The sequence below is a fragment of the Syngnathus floridae genome, chromosome 5 (assembly GCF_059516105.1).
Source record: "Syngnathus floridae isolate MCC-2025c chromosome 5, RoL_Sflo_1.0, whole genome shotgun sequence".
In the NCBI taxonomy this organism is placed as follows: domain Eukaryota; kingdom Metazoa; phylum Chordata; class Actinopteri; order Syngnathiformes; family Syngnathidae; genus Syngnathus; species Syngnathus floridae.
In genome coordinates this window covers 9,291,629-9,311,490 of record NC_142417.1, presented here as the reverse complement: position 1 = coordinate 9,311,490, position 19,862 = coordinate 9,291,629, and the positions used below count along the sequence as shown (strand labels likewise).

The following is a 19,862-nucleotide window of genomic DNA, read 5'->3' as shown; positions in this document are numbered from 1 at the left end:
GATGATTGGTTTCTTTGTAACTGCATGAGGCCAACCTGGGAAAGGGCTATTGACCTTGAGTTCAAAATACATTTTAAGTACACAACTCAATGTTTTATTTTCTGACCCACAAGTAGTGAATTATGCATGTAACGATACAGAACGATTACATTACAATGATGTAGGAATGCAGATTGTGTGGTTATGCATGATAGTATGATTAAAATGGTATTTAATGGTATCGTGTCATTTTGTTTTCACTTTATCCTGCAAAATTTGCACACATGAACAATATAATCCTCATTTTTAAGAAAAACAATACAATCCGTTTATAAAGTTCAGAAGGAAAGTATTTATTAGAAGAGCAGAATTTTCACCTTCGAAAAAAATGAAGTATTGCTGACATTTGTACATCAAAGTTTCACAATTTAGTGCATTTAATGGATTGATTCAAGTGAGAACATTAGCAAACAAGAAATTATGAACATTCAGATTTTGCTGGTTGGGGCAGACAGAATAATCCACTTTTTTTCTGGGATTGATAACCTAGACAAGTGTTTTGAAAAAGTCATACTTTTCCAACTGGGTAGACCGTTATCAAAACCAAATGAAAGTATGTTTGATGAAGCCAATAAGATTTTCTCAATTTAAACTTTTCGGAATGTTACAAGCATACGTATATTTGCAAATTTACCCCTACTAATGGATTGAAACAGTGACGATTTCTAATAAATGTCTTTCAATTAATCTGAACTAAAACTCAATGTAGAGCAATAATGAATTTTTTTTTTACAGATAGGACTCTTATTTGGTCAATTTCTTTCAAGACAGATTTCATTTACAGTACCTTGGCCAAGGATGCCGCGCAAGTCCAATAAGACATCACTTTATAAATAAATAAATAAGACCAACATTAACCCCTCTTTCATCCCACCCATACAGTATGTACACAAACATATGCACAACCCTTTTAACCCCAGTCAATGTATCAATTCCTTGCAATCTCTGGAGATGATTATGTTTGTTAAAAAAACAAAACAAATAAAAACATTGTGACATGAAATAGAAGTAGTGTGTGAACCATTTTTCAACAATTTTGTAGCTTTGTCTGTAGGGCACTGACACAACAATACCATATTTTTTACAAAATAAAAGTTTGTATATAACTTAGTACCTAATGACAATGTCCTAACTATTAGGTTTAATTCTTCCTTCTGTTTTTTTTTCTTTTAGTCAAAATGAACAGGATCCATGGACAAAAAATAGGCAATGGCCCTTTCAGTTTTGAACATTCTCATTCAATTCCTGCAATTTAATTAACCATTAATGGTAGCAATGTAGTGTTGTGATTTTTGAAAGAAACATTCAAAACCTAACTTGTGAAAATATTTTAAGGCAAAGGGAACCATCAAGGCATTTCACCACCCGATATTGCATAGCTAAGGCAGCCCAGGACTTAGTACAGCCAATATGTACATTATGTTCAATGCATTCTTATATACAAAGCACCCACATTCCTCAGTGGGCACATAAACATGTATTTACACATTCATTCACTACTATGCAATTGAAACCTGTACATGTGTGGGTTCGTAAGTAGTTGAGTTGGAGGCGGAAAACTCCACATTTTTGTCAGTGAAAATGACGACAAAGCAATATAACCTTCATTGGCCCATACACAGTTATTAAAAAAAAAAAAGTATAAACTAAACCATTGCACTGCATCAAAGACAATCTAACCCATGGATATTATGGTAAAGGAAAATAAAAAGTTTTACTTGCAAGGCCGTGGAAAACCACAAGAGGGCGCCAATAAAATTGACTAAGGTTTTGAGTTTGGAAAAATTGCAGCTTTAAAATCTCTGGCACTTAACCATACCTACCCCTCATTGGGGTTCATGGCAGCACATATGTTCTCTCTCCTTCGCCCTGTTAAATATCAAGCAAAACCACCTTAGTATAGGCAAAATGTTCCCCAAGCACACCTTGATAGTAAAAAACATGTTAAACACCATTCCTTTGGTAATAAATGATTTGGCTAGAGTGCAAAATAAAAGCAAAGTGACATGCAATTAAAAAGTCTATAGCTCAGTCCAAAGTATGTATATACTTTTTACACAGTAGTCAACAGTAAGGACAACCGCCCCTGGTGTTATTTCCAACAGCTCTGTGCTACATGCAAGCTTCAGTGTCCAGGCTCCCTGACTTTCCAGGGAAGGTGCGATCCTTCTTGCCCATGGCAGGAGAGCAAGGTTGAGGATGAACCACATCAGTAATGGCCTGGTGCAAGATGTTGCAGGTGGCAGGGTGGGAGTTATGAGGGGAAAGGGGTGGCGTGTGACAGGGTGAAAGTGTGTCGCGAACCTGCGCGTCTCTGAAGCTGACAAGTGTGGGGATGCGTGAGGGGTTGTTTGCTGGGCCGTTGTTGACGCGAGACCTCATTCTGGTTGGAAGTTTGTGTTTTGAAATAGGGGCGACTGCGACTATTCCTTCTCCACCTGTGTTGCCATTGGCCAGGGGAGACGTGGGCGGGGGAGATTCAGAGTGGGATTCGCTTAGGCTCAAGCACATTGAAGAGTTTTCACTGGAGGAGTCCTGGTAGGAGCAATCACAGGCCTCTGGGGGTGGGAGGTCATCACTCCCGTTACTATTCTGTACATCATATGGTAAGTTTGGCTGGTGAGCCTCCGGAGGAATATCTCCTTGTGGATTTTTGTGCCATTCATTATCTTGTTGTCCCCCATGGTCTCCATTCATATTTGTACAGTTGACAGTTTGAGGAGCAACCTGATTCACCAGCCTGTTAGTCTCTCCGGGACAAGAAACGTGTGTTTTCTGCCCCGTGTTGCTCGAGATGGCTGGGAGTTTCTTGAGACCCCCACCATGCTCCATCCAGTGTTCTGCCTCCCCTTGACCAATGTTGTGTCTGTAAAGTAAATTCAAGGGGTCCTCTAGGGGAAAGTGACAGGGGTTAGCCCTTTTGGACTCCCTGAGGTCCGGCAGGGCTCCATGCTTTGCACCCACGTTCAAGGAGGACGAGGAGGAGTTAGAGGATGAATAAGCAGAATCTGTGACATTAGAATCAGTGAGCACTGGTACCGAAGGGGTTCTCGCACCATGCTGGCCCATTTCTCTTCTCGACACTCCTTTGGCTTGTTGTGTGTTAGCTAAATACTCGGCCTCAAAGCTGCGATACAGGTCCTGTTCTCTCTGGGGGTCCAGGGTTGGCAGCATCTGGAAACCACAGCCCAGTTTTTCCTCCTCAGGACCCTGACGGTCCAGACCGGACCAGGTTCTACTGAGGCCTCGCCCGTTTGGTCGAGTGCCATGGGACGGTCGAGGAGGGTGGGCGGCATGGAAGTGAGAGTTCCGGGGCAATGAATGAGGTGACCGCCGTCCTCCAGGAGTGACTGGGGGCAGAAGTTTGGCTTTTGCCGTGGAGGGTATGCGAGGGGGTCTGGGAGTGGTTATTGTCTTCTTACTGGGGCTGTTATTGTTGTTGGTTTGTACTCCTTTAATGGGTGAGTTGGAGCATGAGGCTGACTGCCTCTTGGACAACACACCACCTAGTCTGGGAGACGACGGGGGCACTTGTTTATTGCGAGAGTCCTCTCGTCTTTCTGCTGGTTGGCCGGCGCCAGGTCCTGCTATGGCTTCGCTGGATCGAGCGTGGCCAGGTACCCTACTCTGGCTTTGGGAACGAGGAGCGTGTAGCCTTCTGGGACCATCGTTACCAATAGATCTGCCCCTTTCCGTCCGTGCGCGTCGTAGCCCATCAGATGCTGGAGGTGGGTTAGGTTTCAGCGCGGATGGGAGCGCTGAGCGTTCCCGAGACTGGCTGCGTGCACGGGGCAATGAGCTACGTGGTGTGCTCGGGTTTGCGGGCCTCTCAATCACATGCTTGCCTTCTTTGCGATTTACAAGTAAGACAATCTCCTCACTAGAGCGATGTGATGTCCCGCTAAGAGACAGACGTCCTCCTCCTCCTCCTTTGGAGGACGCTGTGGAAGAGTCACTGTCTCCAGAGAGACGTCTGGTCACCGGCAACATTGTCTCCCTATTCCTGAAACATGTGAAAGGCAGATTCAAAATCACATACCCATATTTGTTTCATCATTATTTTCCGCGAGTCATCTTTCAAGGAAGCAACACATCTGCATCTAAGCAACTTTTCAAAAGACATACTTTATAAAGTTCACCAAAAGAGCTTTGTGACAAGCTGACTGATGAAAGAATGTCCCAAGTGACCCAAGGCTCAGTGTTTCTCCGTACTGTGGGCTGTGACGGCCGAGGGGGGGGGGATTACAGTCAGGATGAGAACAAGTGGGAGGATTAGAACCAAACACACAGTACTGTTATTTCTCAATTAGGCCCTGTTCCACTGTAATGCACCGGTGGGACTATCCACCCTGACTGCTCTTATTGTGCACTTAAGAGAAGCAAGTAAGTAAAGGTTGCTGTATAAAAAATGAGTTGTGCACATCCTGTACATCATCTGCATTTTGCCTCTGCCTCACCTGCTCATGATCTAAAACAGAAACAAACAAAAATATCCTTAAAAATTCTTATTTCCATTCTATTCTCACTTACCTATTGTGTTTCAGTAAATATAAATACACTCAATATAACTTAATCTTAATGATCTACCTACTGTATCATTAATGATTGCTTTAAACCATCACAAAATGAATCATCCATAGCAAATGAATGTACATGTGTCCAAACTTGGTCATTAGTTATAGAAAGCTAGGCCACCTGTTGACCTACTTCCCCAGTTAGCTTTCGACAGTTGTCGAGGGATAGTCGGCCAATTACCATTTTGCTAGTCTGGAATCCATCGCCCACTCAGAGTTAATTTGAAAGTGCTCTGGAAATCACATTTACTTGATGTCATTTCTAAATATAGAATATTGACTTCATGTCAAAATAGCCACATCATTATGTCTGCAATGCCCTTTTGCTTGATGTATGAGGAACGTCTGAATTGAAGCAAATGTATCAGGCTAATTGTCTGTACACGCAGCAGACGGGACAATGCTGCTAATCTGGCTTTGTCACTACGACTCAATCACGTACATGCAATTTCTTAAATACATCTGTTTTTTTTTTTTGTTCCATTCAAGCACGAGCAAAAAAGGTCATCACGTTCACTTCAGCGATGGAATGTGTGACAAGTGGTTAGAAAGAAGAGCATATTGTTGAATGGTCTCCACTAGAAGGTGCTGAAGAGTGACCGGTTGCGGCAGCTTTATCATGGCAATGTCACCTGAGATTAGATAAATCTGTTCTAGTCTAATCTGCTTCCTGGTATTTGCACTGGTTGTGGTAAATTTCTTTTCTCTGTCTGCCCTGCCAGGTGACACAAGAATACAAGTGGCAAAAGATAACCTAGTATGAAAGCACTTGAATCCAAACTTTATAGGCACACACTCACCTCAGTGGGTTGAAATGTCGTGGTTCTGAGCGATCTCTGGGTGGCCGTGGAAGACCAGTACGAGGTTCTGTTTCAGCGGGAGCAGAGGAGTTCTGAGGGTGGCTTGGCCTTGTGGAAGTGGTTGAGGCACAAGGTGTGGATGAGGGCTCCAGCGAGCGTCTGTCGGGTGTTTTGTAAGGTGCCATGCCATCGTTTCGCCAGTGTGGACCAGGACTTGTGGAGCGGGAAGAATGTGCGCTTGAGGACTTACTCTGGCCTCCCTGATTTTGGCCGCTAGCCTTGGCCTGATGATACCGATGGGCTGCAAGAGGATAAGTGAACACGTGGTTTAATAAGAGAAAGATAACCAAATCAACTTTTTGAATTTCAAAAGTGTGACTGAGGTGGTTAACTATGCAACGCTGATTAAAAGTAATAGCAGCTTGCGTCAGCGGTACGGAACTTCACGACATCACCACTTCATAAACAGTTTGGACCTGCTTCTAAAGACTTATTGCATTATTAAATGTGGGTTCTTTCAGGTCGTGGTTGAGGTTAAAGCACATTTTCCATTACAAACCTGGATGAATGTGTTCATTTCTTGGCTCATGTCCAAACAAAATAAAAGGCGTATACACAAAGCCGAATGACAGCAATGAATGGATACAACTTGAATTTCCTCTCACGTTTGACCCTTACGGTGTCCACACCTTGTCTAAACACAGTCCGCCCATTGCAGATGATTTGTTTATAACCTTGAATCAGATTGCATTCAAGCAAACAAAATGGAGCTATGTTGCTTTTTTGGTAAAGGAAAAAACTAACTCACCAAAGGCAGCACAGCGACATGGGTCATGCTTGTCCAAATAGTGTTCCAATGTGTCCCAGCCCCCTCCAACGCGCACCATTACATGAGTACGAAGGACCTGAGGGGAAGAAAGAAAAAAAAAACTGAAAACAAGGCTTCAATAGACAAATCACCTGGTCATTTATGGCAATATAAAATGCATAATTTGTTTTCATGTGTTGCTGCACAAGTCAATAGATGTGCATATTCTACAAGTGGGACAGCTTGCCGAAGATGTTACGTAACACCTAGATGGCCCCTTATTTCGCCCTCCCCTTCTCTCTCCTCCATCAAACCCAGCCGCTATCATTAATTCATTGCCATGCCAACTCAGAGTTTTTTTTAAAAAATGGTAGCATAATAAAGAGCCATTACTTTCATTTTGGCCCTTTGCATTAGGCTCAATTGATATTCCTTCAGAGGGTAGCATGGTTAAATTAGCATGGTAACAACTCACCCCCTGCTGTCCTCTCTGGGAATTTAGTTGTCAGAAAGAGAGGCAGGGAAAGGAGGGGGTTGTGTGTGTGTTGTGTCCCTATAACAGAGGGCGAGGGGGTCATGGATATGTCACTTCCGACTCTCCTCTGCTCTCTGAGGCCCACACATCTACAAGATCGAGCAAAGAGCCACACACCCTCCAGGCAGAAGCTGTCCCCACTGAAGCAGCACACGCCGCCTGATGTGATGTGCCGCCCCGCCTTGTGTTGTGTAATAGGCGCTGCCAGCCACATGTTTTGAAAAGGTCGTACCTGGGTCTCCCAGCCCATTTTTTTTTTTATCCTGGTGCAAAATTTCTTTTGGGCACATCACACGTGGTATACCATCTAATCACTGGGTCCCAAATGGTGGTCAGGGAGAGGGCACAGACACCTCCGTCTGACCCCCACCTTCTCTGTAATACGTTTGCCGTCATCAATCCACTCGTCGCTTCATCTGGCTCACCCTGATTCCCTCCTGCATGATGATGCGTCAAAACAGCTGATCTGCTTATCTCTATCAGAGCATAAACTGCTTACTCTCAACTGACCTGGCTTTAGGCTGGTGACAGCTTCACTGGTTGTCTGATACGACCACCTAAGTTTAATTACTTTCTCAGTTTTTTGATGTGTCCTCGAGTACATCTACTCATGGCACTACTCAATTTTGTGTTGCATCTCGGACGGTGCACATCCTGAACAAGGCTTTGTGGATTGAGTTATAAAATCTAAAAAATTGTGTGAATAAGTTGTTGCGATTTTGATCATTTATTTAATTTTGTTTGCCTTGTACATGTACAGTATGTCCGCAGATAATCGTATTTAAAGTGATGTCATTTTTTTGTGGGAAGATAATACAGGGTGCATTATCTTTCCATAAAGTGAGCCATAAAATGAAAAAGTACGGATCACTTAATACTAAAGTGCCAGAAAAAAAAAAGAAAGCCAAATGATTACAGAGACTGAATGATGCAACAGTGAGTCGATATGAAACCAGTATTCGAGCAGATTTACAGTGTCCCATGCCAAAGCATCTATTACATTATTCAACAACGCACTCCATTTTGTCTTGGGGTTATAGTTGCAAACTATACAATCATGTCTTTGTTTCATTTTATTACATCATCAATTTTACATCATATATTTATTTCCGGATCCCACAAGATGGCTTAAAAGATGCTCAAGAACCCCCTTCCACTCTGCATTGCTGGCTCAGCTGCTGAGCTGAGAGACACTCGATCCCTGTTTCTATGGCAACAGCATTTTAATAAATGCAGGTGTTGAAGCAATTTCCTCTCACGTTTCATTGATCAGATCCTACATCCATGATTGAAAGCATTCCTTTCTCAATAAAAGTGGCCTCCCTTCAGGAAAAGAAACATAATGAGCTAGCCCTCTATAGGAATGGATCAATTGCTTTATCTATTTCGTGGCCTTGTTTAGCCTCAAGACCCTTGACAAAGCTTTAGCTGCTGAATAGTTTTTTGTTTTTTTTGGCATTCAAGTCGGCCGCAGCTTCCTCTGCTCAGTAGAATCAAAGAGGCGTGTTGGCCACACTTGTATGGCTGTTCGGGCATATGCATAATTACTGCCATCCTCAGAGAGGAACCAGGAGCGGGCGGGTGGAGACAGTGGGAAGAAGAGAACTAATCTGACAAGTGAAAAACACTCCCAGAACGGCAGATGAGCACACACACTCACGTGCACACCCCTACAATGCACTTGTGAATAAAAAGTGGCAACACAGCAAACCCATAAAAGACACAACCACCCACAATAATAGTTAATTTTGAATGGTATGATGAGATCTAACAAATTATTCTGTTCTTACAAAGATCATAGATGGATTAGTTAACTGTTTCGGTTTTTACTACCTTAAACGCACTAAGAGACACTACTTTTAATTCATGCAATTCCACTATATATTGACATGGTGGACCACTCAGTGAAATGTGTATCGACATTGACAGTATGGCAGATCTAGACTGTAAATGCTCACAATTTGCTATACCGTTAAAAGAGGCCATTAATCTGACAGGGGGGCCATTTAGGTAAGCGAGAGCGAATCAATATTGCCTAGCAGTCTCCCCACCCAGTCCTGTGAGGCTTGATGCGGGTATAGTGGCAACTCCTAATCTGAAACGGACACAAAATACTGCCGAGATAAAGGCCAATGCAGGAAATGACCTAAAGCTCTATTTGTGTCTCAGTGGGAAAAAGTGCAGTTCTGGGAGTGGGCCAGATAAATACTCTCAAAACAGTCAACACAGTGCAATCACAATTCTGCTATGCATACCGTGGAACCTCAAAATTTAAATTCAATGCAATTTAGCAGTAAAGTTTAGTAGTGTAGAAACAAACTTGGAACATGATTAAATTGACAATAAATTAAACTCTGTTCTTGTATTAGGGTCATTTGTTTTTATTATTGTTGATTTTATTAATGTTTTTTTAATTAAGCTTTTATCTTCAACTGTCTTGTGTTTGATTTGTACTTTGCAATAATGTACAAGATATTGTCTTTAAAGTGCTTTATGAATAAAATTGGATTTGAGAGAGTGCTTTGTTTATTGCTACACTTTTGTGAGTGCAATTCTAAGGGAGTCATAATTGCATGTGCATGCATGAAGTCATCTGAATCAAGAAGGCCTTCCTTCCCACTAGGGCTGACTCAGTCATATGTCATCCAAGTGTGAGATTGATTTAGTTTTTGTTTTATAAAGATTATTATGCTACTTGTTTCATTTGTATGACAGTTCAGAACAGTGAAAAGGGTTTTAGATTGTGGATATCTTCAACGTGAACAGAGAAATTAAATTACTATTGTTCCTTACTGGAAAACCGGTTTCTAAATGTGACCACATCGGAGGTGAATCGGCATCTTGGAGTAGACTGTGCTTGTCCTCAAACTTTTCCACTGTTCTACGATGACTCGTTCAGAATATGACGTTCAAAAAAAAAAAATCTGAGCTCTTCACATGCTGAGACAGCCCTCTGTCATCCCTCCTACATTGAGCTTGATTTATAAGCTCTCACCATATGCTATGATGCAACTCCAGCAGACCTCAAAAGAACATAGTAATAATGGCAAACTACAGGATAAATCCAGTTGATTACATCATATTTCGCAGTAACTTGAAGCTTCTACTCCATGCAGAACGTGTGCTCCAAAAGAGATCAAAGTTAAATTTAAAGCAATTACACCGCAGTCACGTTTTTGACTGTAACATACAATTAAATATAATTAGACTTGAAGAAGACAAAGGTTGACCGACATACCCTTATGAAGATTAGTGCACTGGAGTCCCCCACTTTGTACTTTCCTTCCGACACCTTGATCATAGGAAACTGAGCTGGACAGGAACACCGGCCCAGAATCTCACGAACCTGAAAGGAACAAAACGCAACACACACGTTAGAGCTCCGTGAACCTCTTCCTGTCCCCATATGTCTGGAAAGTTAATATGAGGTCATTCTTAGTCACGTATCTGTACTTGTGACCTTTGCAGAGAAAAGTGTCACAGACACAATAAGTTTGGGATGTGCGTCATTTTCCTGCCAACTCCACTCTTGCCAGGTAATCGAGTGCCTCACCCCTTTAAGCACTTCCTGCCTAATTTCTGAACATAATTTGAGTTAAAAAAAAAAAAACGCAGATATGCCAGTGAATACGCTGTGTCCTATGTGACCCTGTTGCTGTTTTGAGCGATGGCAGGGAAGGAGCCCACAAACCAGCGTGGTAGCAGAGGGGGTGGTGGTGATGATGTCAGCAGGCCAGCCCCGCCAGCTGGATTTTGAATTGTGATCACGAGCCAGCGCCCTTGCTGTGGTTGGGGCTGCTTATTAGGCAACTGGAGTCAGACACGACTGCAGGGTGGAGTGAGATCCGCCTGTGCTACACAGCCCAGGGCTCTCACGTGATTGGACAACTCACATGTTGTTCCTGGCATCTGTCTCAAACAAGTGTGCCGGATCTTGTTGGCTTACAGAACATAAAGCAAGCAAAAAAAAAACGTTTCTCTAAATGCGTGACGGAAAAAAGTTACGGCGCAAATACTTAAGCACAGTTGATGAAAGATGCAATAACTTATAATGGTAATCATGCGAGTCAATCCAACAAAATTCCATGTGGATATAATTTGATGAGAGGTGATGTGGGGTGAGCAGTGACATGCAGCATTTATTTATTCTCAGAAGTAACAAGTGTGACAAGTAAAAAGAACACTCCAAAAACAAAGAAGTTGAGTGTGCTCAATATTTCAAGCCAACAAACTTTCAACATTCGCTAAAATAATTTAGCTGTTGAGAAACTTGACTTTTCCACGTTTCACAACAAATAAATAGGAAAGAGTTTCCGTAGCTGATTGTTGCCTGTTTTGTCTCCCAACTTAAATAGAAATAAAAAAACAACTCAGCTAAATTGTTTTGGACCAAACAACTTGCTGGCTTTATTATGGCTAGATTTGAGGATTTACCATTTTCTCTCCCCAAAATACAAATTGTGCATTTTTTTACAGTGTAGTAGTAGTAAGATATGTGGGCCTTTGCATTCCAACTTGGCAATGTTTTGAAATAAGAGCCAATTATTGCAATATAATGTGATTCAGATGCTACAATGCTGCAGCAGTGATAAATGCAGTGCAGCCTTCATCTAGTGTGTTGCTAAGATTCTCGGTTCCTTTAGGGGATGGCCTCGTGGGAATTACGACTAGGGTGGAATCACAGCTGGCATGCAGCCTCCCACCTGGCCCAGTCACCTTTACACCCGCTGTGCTTTGTTTGCTTACATTGCTACAGTGTGTGCATGCGCCTGCCCTCTTTCTGTCTGCTCTGTCACTGCGATTCTCAATATGCGAGTCGCCCTGTTTGGAAAAACCCCAGCCTGTGAGTTAATGGAACCATTTCCATGGAAACCGACACAGAGAGGCAAATACACACACACATACACACACACCGCCTTCCCTTTACAATGGTTCAGTTTGCCATATTTTTTTCATTCTTTGCTCTCAGCTGTTCAGCTTCATGAGGTCACGTCTTGAAGCTGAAGCCTCGGCCGTGTGTTTTCCTCTTAAAATGAAATGTGTGCTCTTCCCAAGCCGTTGCTGTATCGACAACACAGGCACACACAAGGCGCAGACGTCTTACACATCCACAACCAGATAGAGGGGGAGGAGAAAGACAAGGTCAGTCGGGAAATATTAGGAAGAGGGGCCTGAAGGCGGTGAAAAACTGATGGATGAATTATAAATGAATGCTGGTCACATGAGATACTTGGAGTCGGATCTGCAGATGTTCCAAGCGGGAAAAAAACAGAGAGAAAAACGGAGTGATCCACAACATATCTCGTAATAGGAATGATAGATGCATAAACAGAGTGACAACTTGTTATTCTTTTTTTCCTATGAAGAAAGACACTTTGGTTTTGGTTGAACTGGAATAACATGTAATATCTGTGACGGAGTCATATCTGCACAGTGTGAGTCAAAACGTCTTCATTCCATGCCTTCCTGACCTGCAAACACATGAAGGAGCATTCGTGGCAGAGATGGACTGATACTGAGGGCTGAGCCTTCCCCCTCAGGGACGGCAAACAGGGGAAATGGGAGGGGAAGGGATCAAGATTTTGCATGCTAGTCCTCGTTTTCTTCACATGTATGACTCGGCTCTGAAAGTTTTGTACAAATAACAATCTATGTTGGTTTAGTGCTTTTTAACAAACATAAGGTGTGCTTGCGTGCAAGCACACGGACGGGCTCATTACAGGATTGTTATACAAGAGATAATTATTACCAAACTTCAATGATAAAAAACTGGAGATTATAGAAACTCCCAAGACAAGAATTTACAGGAGGCATTTCCATTATTTGATGTCTGTGAGTCAATCACAAGAAGGGAGAGAACACACCATGTTTTCAAAGGGAATTAAGATTGTGATGATATGGCACTTTTACACAATGAAAAGGATTATAATATATGAGCTTGGGTCATGAATGGAAATTCATACCTAGAAACCATGCCAAATCTACTTCACAGTGGTCTGACTAACCAAAAAAGCATAACAGATTGAAAGGTTTCCCATGATGCATAATTCTGACTATAATGCTACATAAAGGAAACATCACCTATTTAGATCTTACCTTAGTTCCATTCTTTTTTTTAGTACAGTTTAATTTGTAAAGCAATTCATAATAATTACAGTAACATAAATTGTGATTTTGTAACATGTACACGCTTGATTGAAAATATGGTGTTTATCTCAGAACATAGTTAGTTTAACAGGCACTTCCAACCCCAAAGCAACAAGTTAGGGAATGTGTTTGAATGTTGCGCAACTGACTATCCTCTGATAGCTGTAGTGTGACCTCGTCCAAGCTAAAATGATTAAGCATTGAAGACCTAACAATCACGTGATGGCTGACTATTTATTTTTCAACATTCCTGGAAAATCAACTGTGAAAGTTAAACTGGAGGAATCAATGGTTTCATTCTGTGCAGTGGCCACCTGAGACCTACTTGAAGATGCTGCAGGCAGGTGCAAAAAATAACCACATTGGACAGAACCCCGCTCAGACAAACACGCAATTAAAAAACAGATCATGCGGACAAGCAGCTGATTTGAAATTGCTTTAGAAGGAGCCATAAAACAGATGACATGCCAATAAAGTCAGTTGTTTCTCACAGCCAGGACGATGGACTCATTGGACCCTGTGCAAAGTCCCCGACTCGAAAACGGGTGACACCTTGCAGCCATGTGAGCATGTGACAAAGGAGACGGGAGCAGTGAGTGATGCGACGCTCTCTCAGCAAAGCGTGTCAGCCAATGCAAGGCAGGAATGACCTACTTTTCCTGCGCTCTACTGTAGCTCTCTGCTCTCAGAGCAGCATCCACTGCAGTCAGGTTTAACCGAGTGTACAGTAAAGTCACTCCGGGCACCCGCTCTTTTGTCTGCCGTGCTTTTTGTTTTGGCATTTCATCAATGCATGAGCTGGAGCATGTGTTAAATGAAGGTCTACGCCGTATACGTATTCCCTCATCTTCGCCTCGACCTCTGCTCCGATCTCCATCCAAACAAAGACTTTGATTGAAATGACAGCATTTAGTTAGGGTGCTGTCAGTAGTGGCAGTCTATTCATTTACCACAAGACAGACTGTACTGTTTCTTATTTGGCAAGAAGAGGTGGGGGATGGGAACTACTGGTCCTGCTCAAGTCGCGGGTGAGGAAAAAGATGAACCAGTTGGAAATATGGGAAAAAAAGACGGTGTTTTGTCTTCAGATTATATACACAGCACTGCGTATATGGGAACAATGTCCATTAGAGATGTTTCTGATTGCAGTATAGAAGCATTGTTGCACTGCCCTATATGAGTAGCTCAAGGCCTAACAGCAACCTAGAAAATATATCAGCTAGAAATGCATATTGTGGAATGTATATGAACTTGGAGTCACTCTCATAATCCCTCTCTAGTGGCGATATGATCAAATCCTCTAAAGCAGAGGATAAACATCAGACATATAGACTGAGGACAATGTCAAGGAGGAATGATGTCACTCATATTGCCTTTGCAGAACTATTGATGCACATGCCACTGACTCAAGTTTTGATGAAGGAAATGAGTGCTTGGTTACTTCCTTAACTTTAAGGGTAAAGCCGTCTCACGGTGAGATGAGTAAGGCCAAAGGCGGCGGCCTAGCACCGCAGGACAACAATGCTGGAAATGGGTGAGTAGCAAGGACCAGGAAAGTAAACCGGACATGGCCTAGCTTTGCAAACATGACGCCATGCTGTTTGCTTTCAGGACATTTAAGTAGCAGGAACTATCATTATTATTATGGAAAATAGGACAACTGCATACTTATTTACTTTAATTGTGATACAATTGTTTTGGTTTCTCTCTCTGGGAATCAATAACCCAATGGTAGCGATGGCAGATATTAATAGAGAGCTGCTTTGCGAGTCAGTCAAGCAATGCTGCATTATTAGAAATCAATGACAAAAGGGAAACAAAAGGAAGTCATTAAGGAAGGAGTCAACTGCGAGCTATACTGCATGATGTGGAAACGCTGCATGGTGAAAAGCACAAGTCGCACAATCTCCTACAACAGCTGTGGGCCAATAAAATTAAACCCTGCAACTTTCCCTTCTCTGACGAACATGACTAATCACAATGAGATTTCCAGTTAATTAAGGAAGACTAATCTCCAGTCAGGCTGTGACTTTTAATAGAAATACAAAAAGAAGCCCCCAAATAATCTGGAGGATAAATTTGTGAGCCCATCAAAACAAGAAATGGTTGGTTTGTATTTCAAACACACTTTAGGAATGTTTACACAACAATAGACAAGAACGTTGCTCAGACAGAAGGCTACAAAAAAATCTGAAAATATCATAATTTGTGGCCATTAGTTAGCAATAAACCCAAGCAATACGACCAAACGTCAACTGATATAATTTTATAGCTTTTGGAACACACAACAGTCAAATGAAATAGTCAGTGTCTATTGAAAATGCTTTTGAATAGTTTATAATTCTAAACAATTGTGGTAAACAGTTAAAAAGTCACATTATTCAGTGCTACCAAGTAAAATAAAGTGGCAATTTTGGAAGTAATTACCAAAGTAGGGATCATAACACAGATAACCTGCACTTTACTGTCTCACTCCGAGTGTGTAACCCCTTAAGTTAGGACCGGTTATTTTTGTCCACACCCAACTTCCATTAGTCTTTACATTTGACTAAACAAATGGCCTCAAGTAGGTAAACAAAAATGAGAATATAATTAAAACAAATGAATATGTGCTTCTGTGAAAGCAACCAGGCGAAACAAGCCAAACTCTTCAACATCCTCCAAAAAGTCTCTGCTTGAATAACAAAATAAGAAAGACAGGGAACATTTGTCCTAAAATTAGTATCATTGTATAATCCTAAGTCATATGAGCGTGTACCCAGTCTGGACACATCCTCCTCCGCAAACTTACAAAGTCTATCCACAGAGGCCACGTCAGGAGCGCTCTGCTCTGCTGTCTGACCAGCGTTACTGCCGACAGAGCCCCCTACTTCTTCCCTCAAATGCTCTTCTCTGCTCTGTCATCTTTTTGAGTGTCAAAGAGCCACATTGTTCAGCTCATCAACGTGCAAACATTAACTTCACCCTCGAGCGTGTGTGCTGCTGCTCAGACTGCCTCGCTCATTAGCTTCGCCTCTGACGAGATCTTTGCCTATCTCATGTGCGTGCCCTGGCAAGAGGTCAATACGTTTCACCACAATGACAGGAAGGAAAATGTCATCAAAGCAAACAAATACTGTATATGTTGGTTACGGGGAAATAGTTGGACATAAAAACGCACAAACGTCCTGATTTGCGAGTGGCACAGAATATGGCAGAGATGATTAAAAAGCTGCCTTGACACTCTAATGACGAGAAATGTCATTCAAATGAACTTTGACCAGATCTCTCTTGCGCGAGTTTAACTCTTCAGGTTAGAAGGCATGCAATGCGCCTCTCACACAACCCTAACACAAAAAACACTGACGTGCTACCTTAACGTGCTTGGATACGCTCCACTTGTCACGAGTTTCTTTTGCAACACGGATGTGGGAGGAGAAACTTGACTGGACACGACATTAGGTACAGGTACACTGATACCTGACTCAGCATTTCTACAAATGAAATTCTACATATGGTCATTTTCTTCTTAGCTCTTGACAAGGAGTAAACTTAAAATGTGTTTTGTCTGCTGCTAAACAGGAGGTACAACTATTATTTATTTTAGGGGGGGGGGTCACTATCCTTTGCACGAGACTAAAAATTAAAAGGTATAGCTGGAGAGTTACCCCAAATTGTGGAATGCGCCACAAAAACCGAAGTCCATTTGTTTTGGTAGGCATTGCAATAAGACTGAACTGTTTTTCTTGTATTAACTGTACGTTTTTGACTGTATGATATCTAAACATAAAATTGACTTCACTTTACTTGCTCCATAATATTCAGACAGTAAGTCTGACTGGGCCATGTACAGACTTGATATCAGAAATGAGTAACAATGAGTCAAACAAACTGAATGTTTTTGGTATTTTGGTGCATGGGCACAGGTAGAAAGGGGCGTTTGCGCCGTTGTGGGAAGGAAGACAGTCAATTTATTTGTCGTCAAAGGGAGGCACCTCCCCTCATTCCCATTTATTTCAGCTAAGAGGTGCGTGGGAACTTGGAGAGCCCCTTCTACCCCGACTACGCATTGTGCCGCAGCTAGAGTGCCTTTCAAAATATATTTCAGATAATAATTTCTACAGTGATTGAGAGAGGGTTGGATGCATGCTGATCTCATAGTTATGAATGAAATACGATGATATCCATCACACATATCACTGAAGAGCAGAATCTGACTGCTTGCACCATTAAAAAAAAAAAAAAAAAAAAAAAGGTCTGACGGAAAGCCCACCCAGAAAACACGGTAAACTAGACTTGCCCCCCCACTGTATTGTTTTTTACACTGAGCGCATGTGCACTTGTCTACAAAAATAGTGACCCAAATGTGCTTAACCAACAACAACAACAACAAGAACCAGTTGCCGGTTGCAGTAGTCACATGTCAGTTGAGGAGGACACAATACAGACTTCTAACTTCTGACATGTGTGTGCATGTCTGTTAGGCATAACTGGGTGAGTGAGAATGACTTACCAACTCATCCAAATTTCTCATGTCACACAAAACTCTCTTCTGGGGCCACACGAAAGGTTCCGGCTCAGGCTCGTCTTCCACACTGTGGTTGCTCTCCCTGCGTCCGAAGCACCTGCCGGGTGGGCTCTGCACCTCTGGTGGCTCTCCGGGGTCCATCTGCAGGCCACCCTGCTGGTCTCGGATCTCCTCTTCGATCTCCTCCTCCAGCTGGATGAGCATAGGGGCCAACATGCCGAACTTGGCGCCGCGACGCGCCACCTCAAGCAGACACAAGACGAAATTCTTCTCGTTGCATCTTTCCACCAAGTCGTTGGTTTCAAACATGAGCACGTCCTTGATCCACAGCTCCCGGCGACACCAGCTGATGAAATTGGACACGTTGTCCCGAGCCAAGAATGAACCCGCACTGACGTTGCGAGACTGGAAGACAACGTCTTTGCGGGGCAGCTTCATGGACTGGGCCGCCTCAGGGTACTCCAGCTGGAAGTCTTGGGCGGCTCGGTTGACGTTGTTGGCGTGCCGACACAAGGCGCAGCCCGTCTCCAGGCCATCCATAAAGGTTTCCGCGCTCAGGTCCAGGTCGTAAAGAGTGTTCAGCCATTCCGCCAGGTCCTCCTTCATGGCGTACAGGTACTCTTCACTGGATTTAAAGGGCCGGATGCTCTTGGAGGCGGCGGACTGGATATTGCTTTGATCGGCCATATTGTCGGATTATGTATCAATAAAAGTCTTACTTGATTCCAGATCGCCTCATTGCGCAACCGCGTTCCAAATCCTCATCTGCAAAATAAAGCGCAGTAAGCGTGTGGACGCACCCATGCCGTAGCGCATGTGCGGTTAGTGGAGGCCAGTCTTTGTGCCGCTGTCACGGGCATAGCGGGATGCGAAGTGGCCGCGGCCGTGGCGCGTGGATGCGTGTTGCAGTTGGGTCTCGGCGAGCGAAGACCGTTTTCTTGTTCCGAACAGTCAACGCGCCCCCTGGCCGCCGGATCCTGATGGCCCGCAATCATCCACGTGTGGCCGCGTGTTTGTCTCTTTCAAGATCAAATCAGCACCTCTGAGCGGCAGCGAGCCAACGCACTGCCACGGAGAAACTCGGCCCATGCCGCGCCGCCTCCTGCGTTCAAGATGTTGACCTGCCGCGGGGCTTAAGGCAGCCGAGCGACGCGGTGGCACATCCCATTATGTGGATCAACTGAGGAAGGAGGAGGAGGAGGAGAAGTTAACCCCATAGTCACCGGGTCATGCGTCAACCAATAGAAGCCTTGCAACAACTTCAAATTACTTTCAGACACAAATATAATGCGATCAGAAAAGATACATTTTACGCCTTCTCTTGCTGGATATCCAATTCAATGAACAAAACGCGTAGCATCTCTGAGATAAAAATGTCTGTCAACTGAACTGAACTACAGTTTCGACTTTTCCCGCACATTCAAAATCAGTGATAAAAGACTAAACGTCATTGCGTTTCATCTTAAAAGACGAAAACGGACTGACGTCATCACGTATGCTACACAACATAACCAGGTATGAGGAAAAACGTGCAAACCCTACACAAAAAATTCAGGCCCCAACCTGCGTTGCCTTTTATATGCAACAACAAAAAACACCAAATATTTGTACAAGGTGTTTGGAAAGTAACTGCATGTGCACTTTGACAATTTTTTGCATCATTTTTTTGTGTTTAGTGCTTTATATTGCTTCTAGACTGCTAAATTTATCATTTAGAAATAGTCAGTGCAAAGCAGTAAGTAACCCAAATTAGACACATCTGACTGGGCGACTTTTACCAAAGCTCATTCTATTATCCGACTATAAACATGATACATTGTGACAATATATGAGCAATTTATTTTAAAATACTGCACAGTAAACAGTGGTTTGATTTTTGCCAAAATGAAGTCTTTGTATGACACTGAGGCCTCTCAAGATCATGGGACTGTCATCCTGCAGGAATTCTCCTCAAGCTGTATGACCTTCAATAAATATTGTGCGTCTTCAGTGGAGCTTGAGCTCTCTGTTAAATATATTCGAGGACTAATACACCAACTTATGAACAGAGTATTTTAAAAGAGCCGATGTCAAATTGCAGAGAAGTTAATTTTTGTCCGCGTGGTCCACTGTTATATACTTACAATACATAAATTTTCTCAAAGATCTAAAGGTGATCAACAGTTGGGCCAACAAACCTGATTATCAGGATCTTTTGGGGTGTAATGACAATAAGCAAAAACGTCACCTGCTTGGGGCCTTGAGGAGTCTGTAAACAAAGAGTTGGTTGGTTGACACTACTGTCAAAACAACACGAACAAAATTCTAGCATCTTTTTTACGCAATAGCAATTTGTTTTTGAAAATGAGTACAAAATAAACATGAACGTATTTTACATTTATCCTCCATTGGAGCATCTTGTGAGTTCTCATGGTTTGTGACAGTTTCAAGGAGCCTCGACTGCCAAGGAGGA

The 19,862-nt window shown here is 42.8% G+C and overlaps 1 protein-coding gene and 1 long non-coding RNA gene across 2 annotated transcripts; one reads left to right on the top strand and one right to left on the bottom strand.

The window, feature by feature from the left end:
* Positions 1-307: 307 nt before the first annotated feature.
* Positions 308-18,607, bottom strand: gas2l1 (growth arrest-specific 2 like 1). The gene is made up of 5 exons (XM_088375241.1): positions 17,396-18,607; positions 9,995-10,102; positions 6,222-6,318; positions 5,414-5,714; positions 308-4,042 (listed from the first exon to the last, which is right to left on the bottom strand). The coding sequence occupies exons 1-5, from the start codon at positions 18,095-18,097 to the stop codon at positions 2,152-2,154; spliced, it is 3,099 nt and encodes a 1,032-aa protein (XP_088231367.1). The 5' UTR covers positions 18,098-18,607; the 3' UTR covers positions 308-2,151.
* On the top strand, positions 4,287-5,854 carry LOC148398013 (uncharacterized). Its single transcript, XR_015858480.1, has 3 exons — positions 4,287-4,422; positions 5,103-5,198; positions 5,336-5,854. It is a non-coding gene; the product is annotated as an uncharacterized LOC148398013 (long non-coding RNA).
* Positions 18,608-19,862: the final 1,255 nt, after the last annotated feature.

What these genes read in the sequence shown, in the direction of transcription:
- gas2l1 (XM_088375241.1), bottom strand. Translation starts at nt 18,097, where the DNA reads ATGGCCGATCAAAGCAATATCCAGTCCGCCGCCTCCAAGAGCATCCGG. An exon ending in GTGCACTAATCTTCATAAGG is followed by an intron (nt 6,319 to 9,994) that starts GTATGTCGGTCA and finishes TCTTCCCCTCAG; the next exon opens with GTCCTTCGTACTCATGTAAT. An exon ending in CGACATTTCAACCCACTGAG is followed by an intron (nt 4,043 to 5,413) that starts GTGAGTGTGTGC and finishes CACATGTTTCAG; the next exon opens with GAATAGGGAGACAATGTTGC.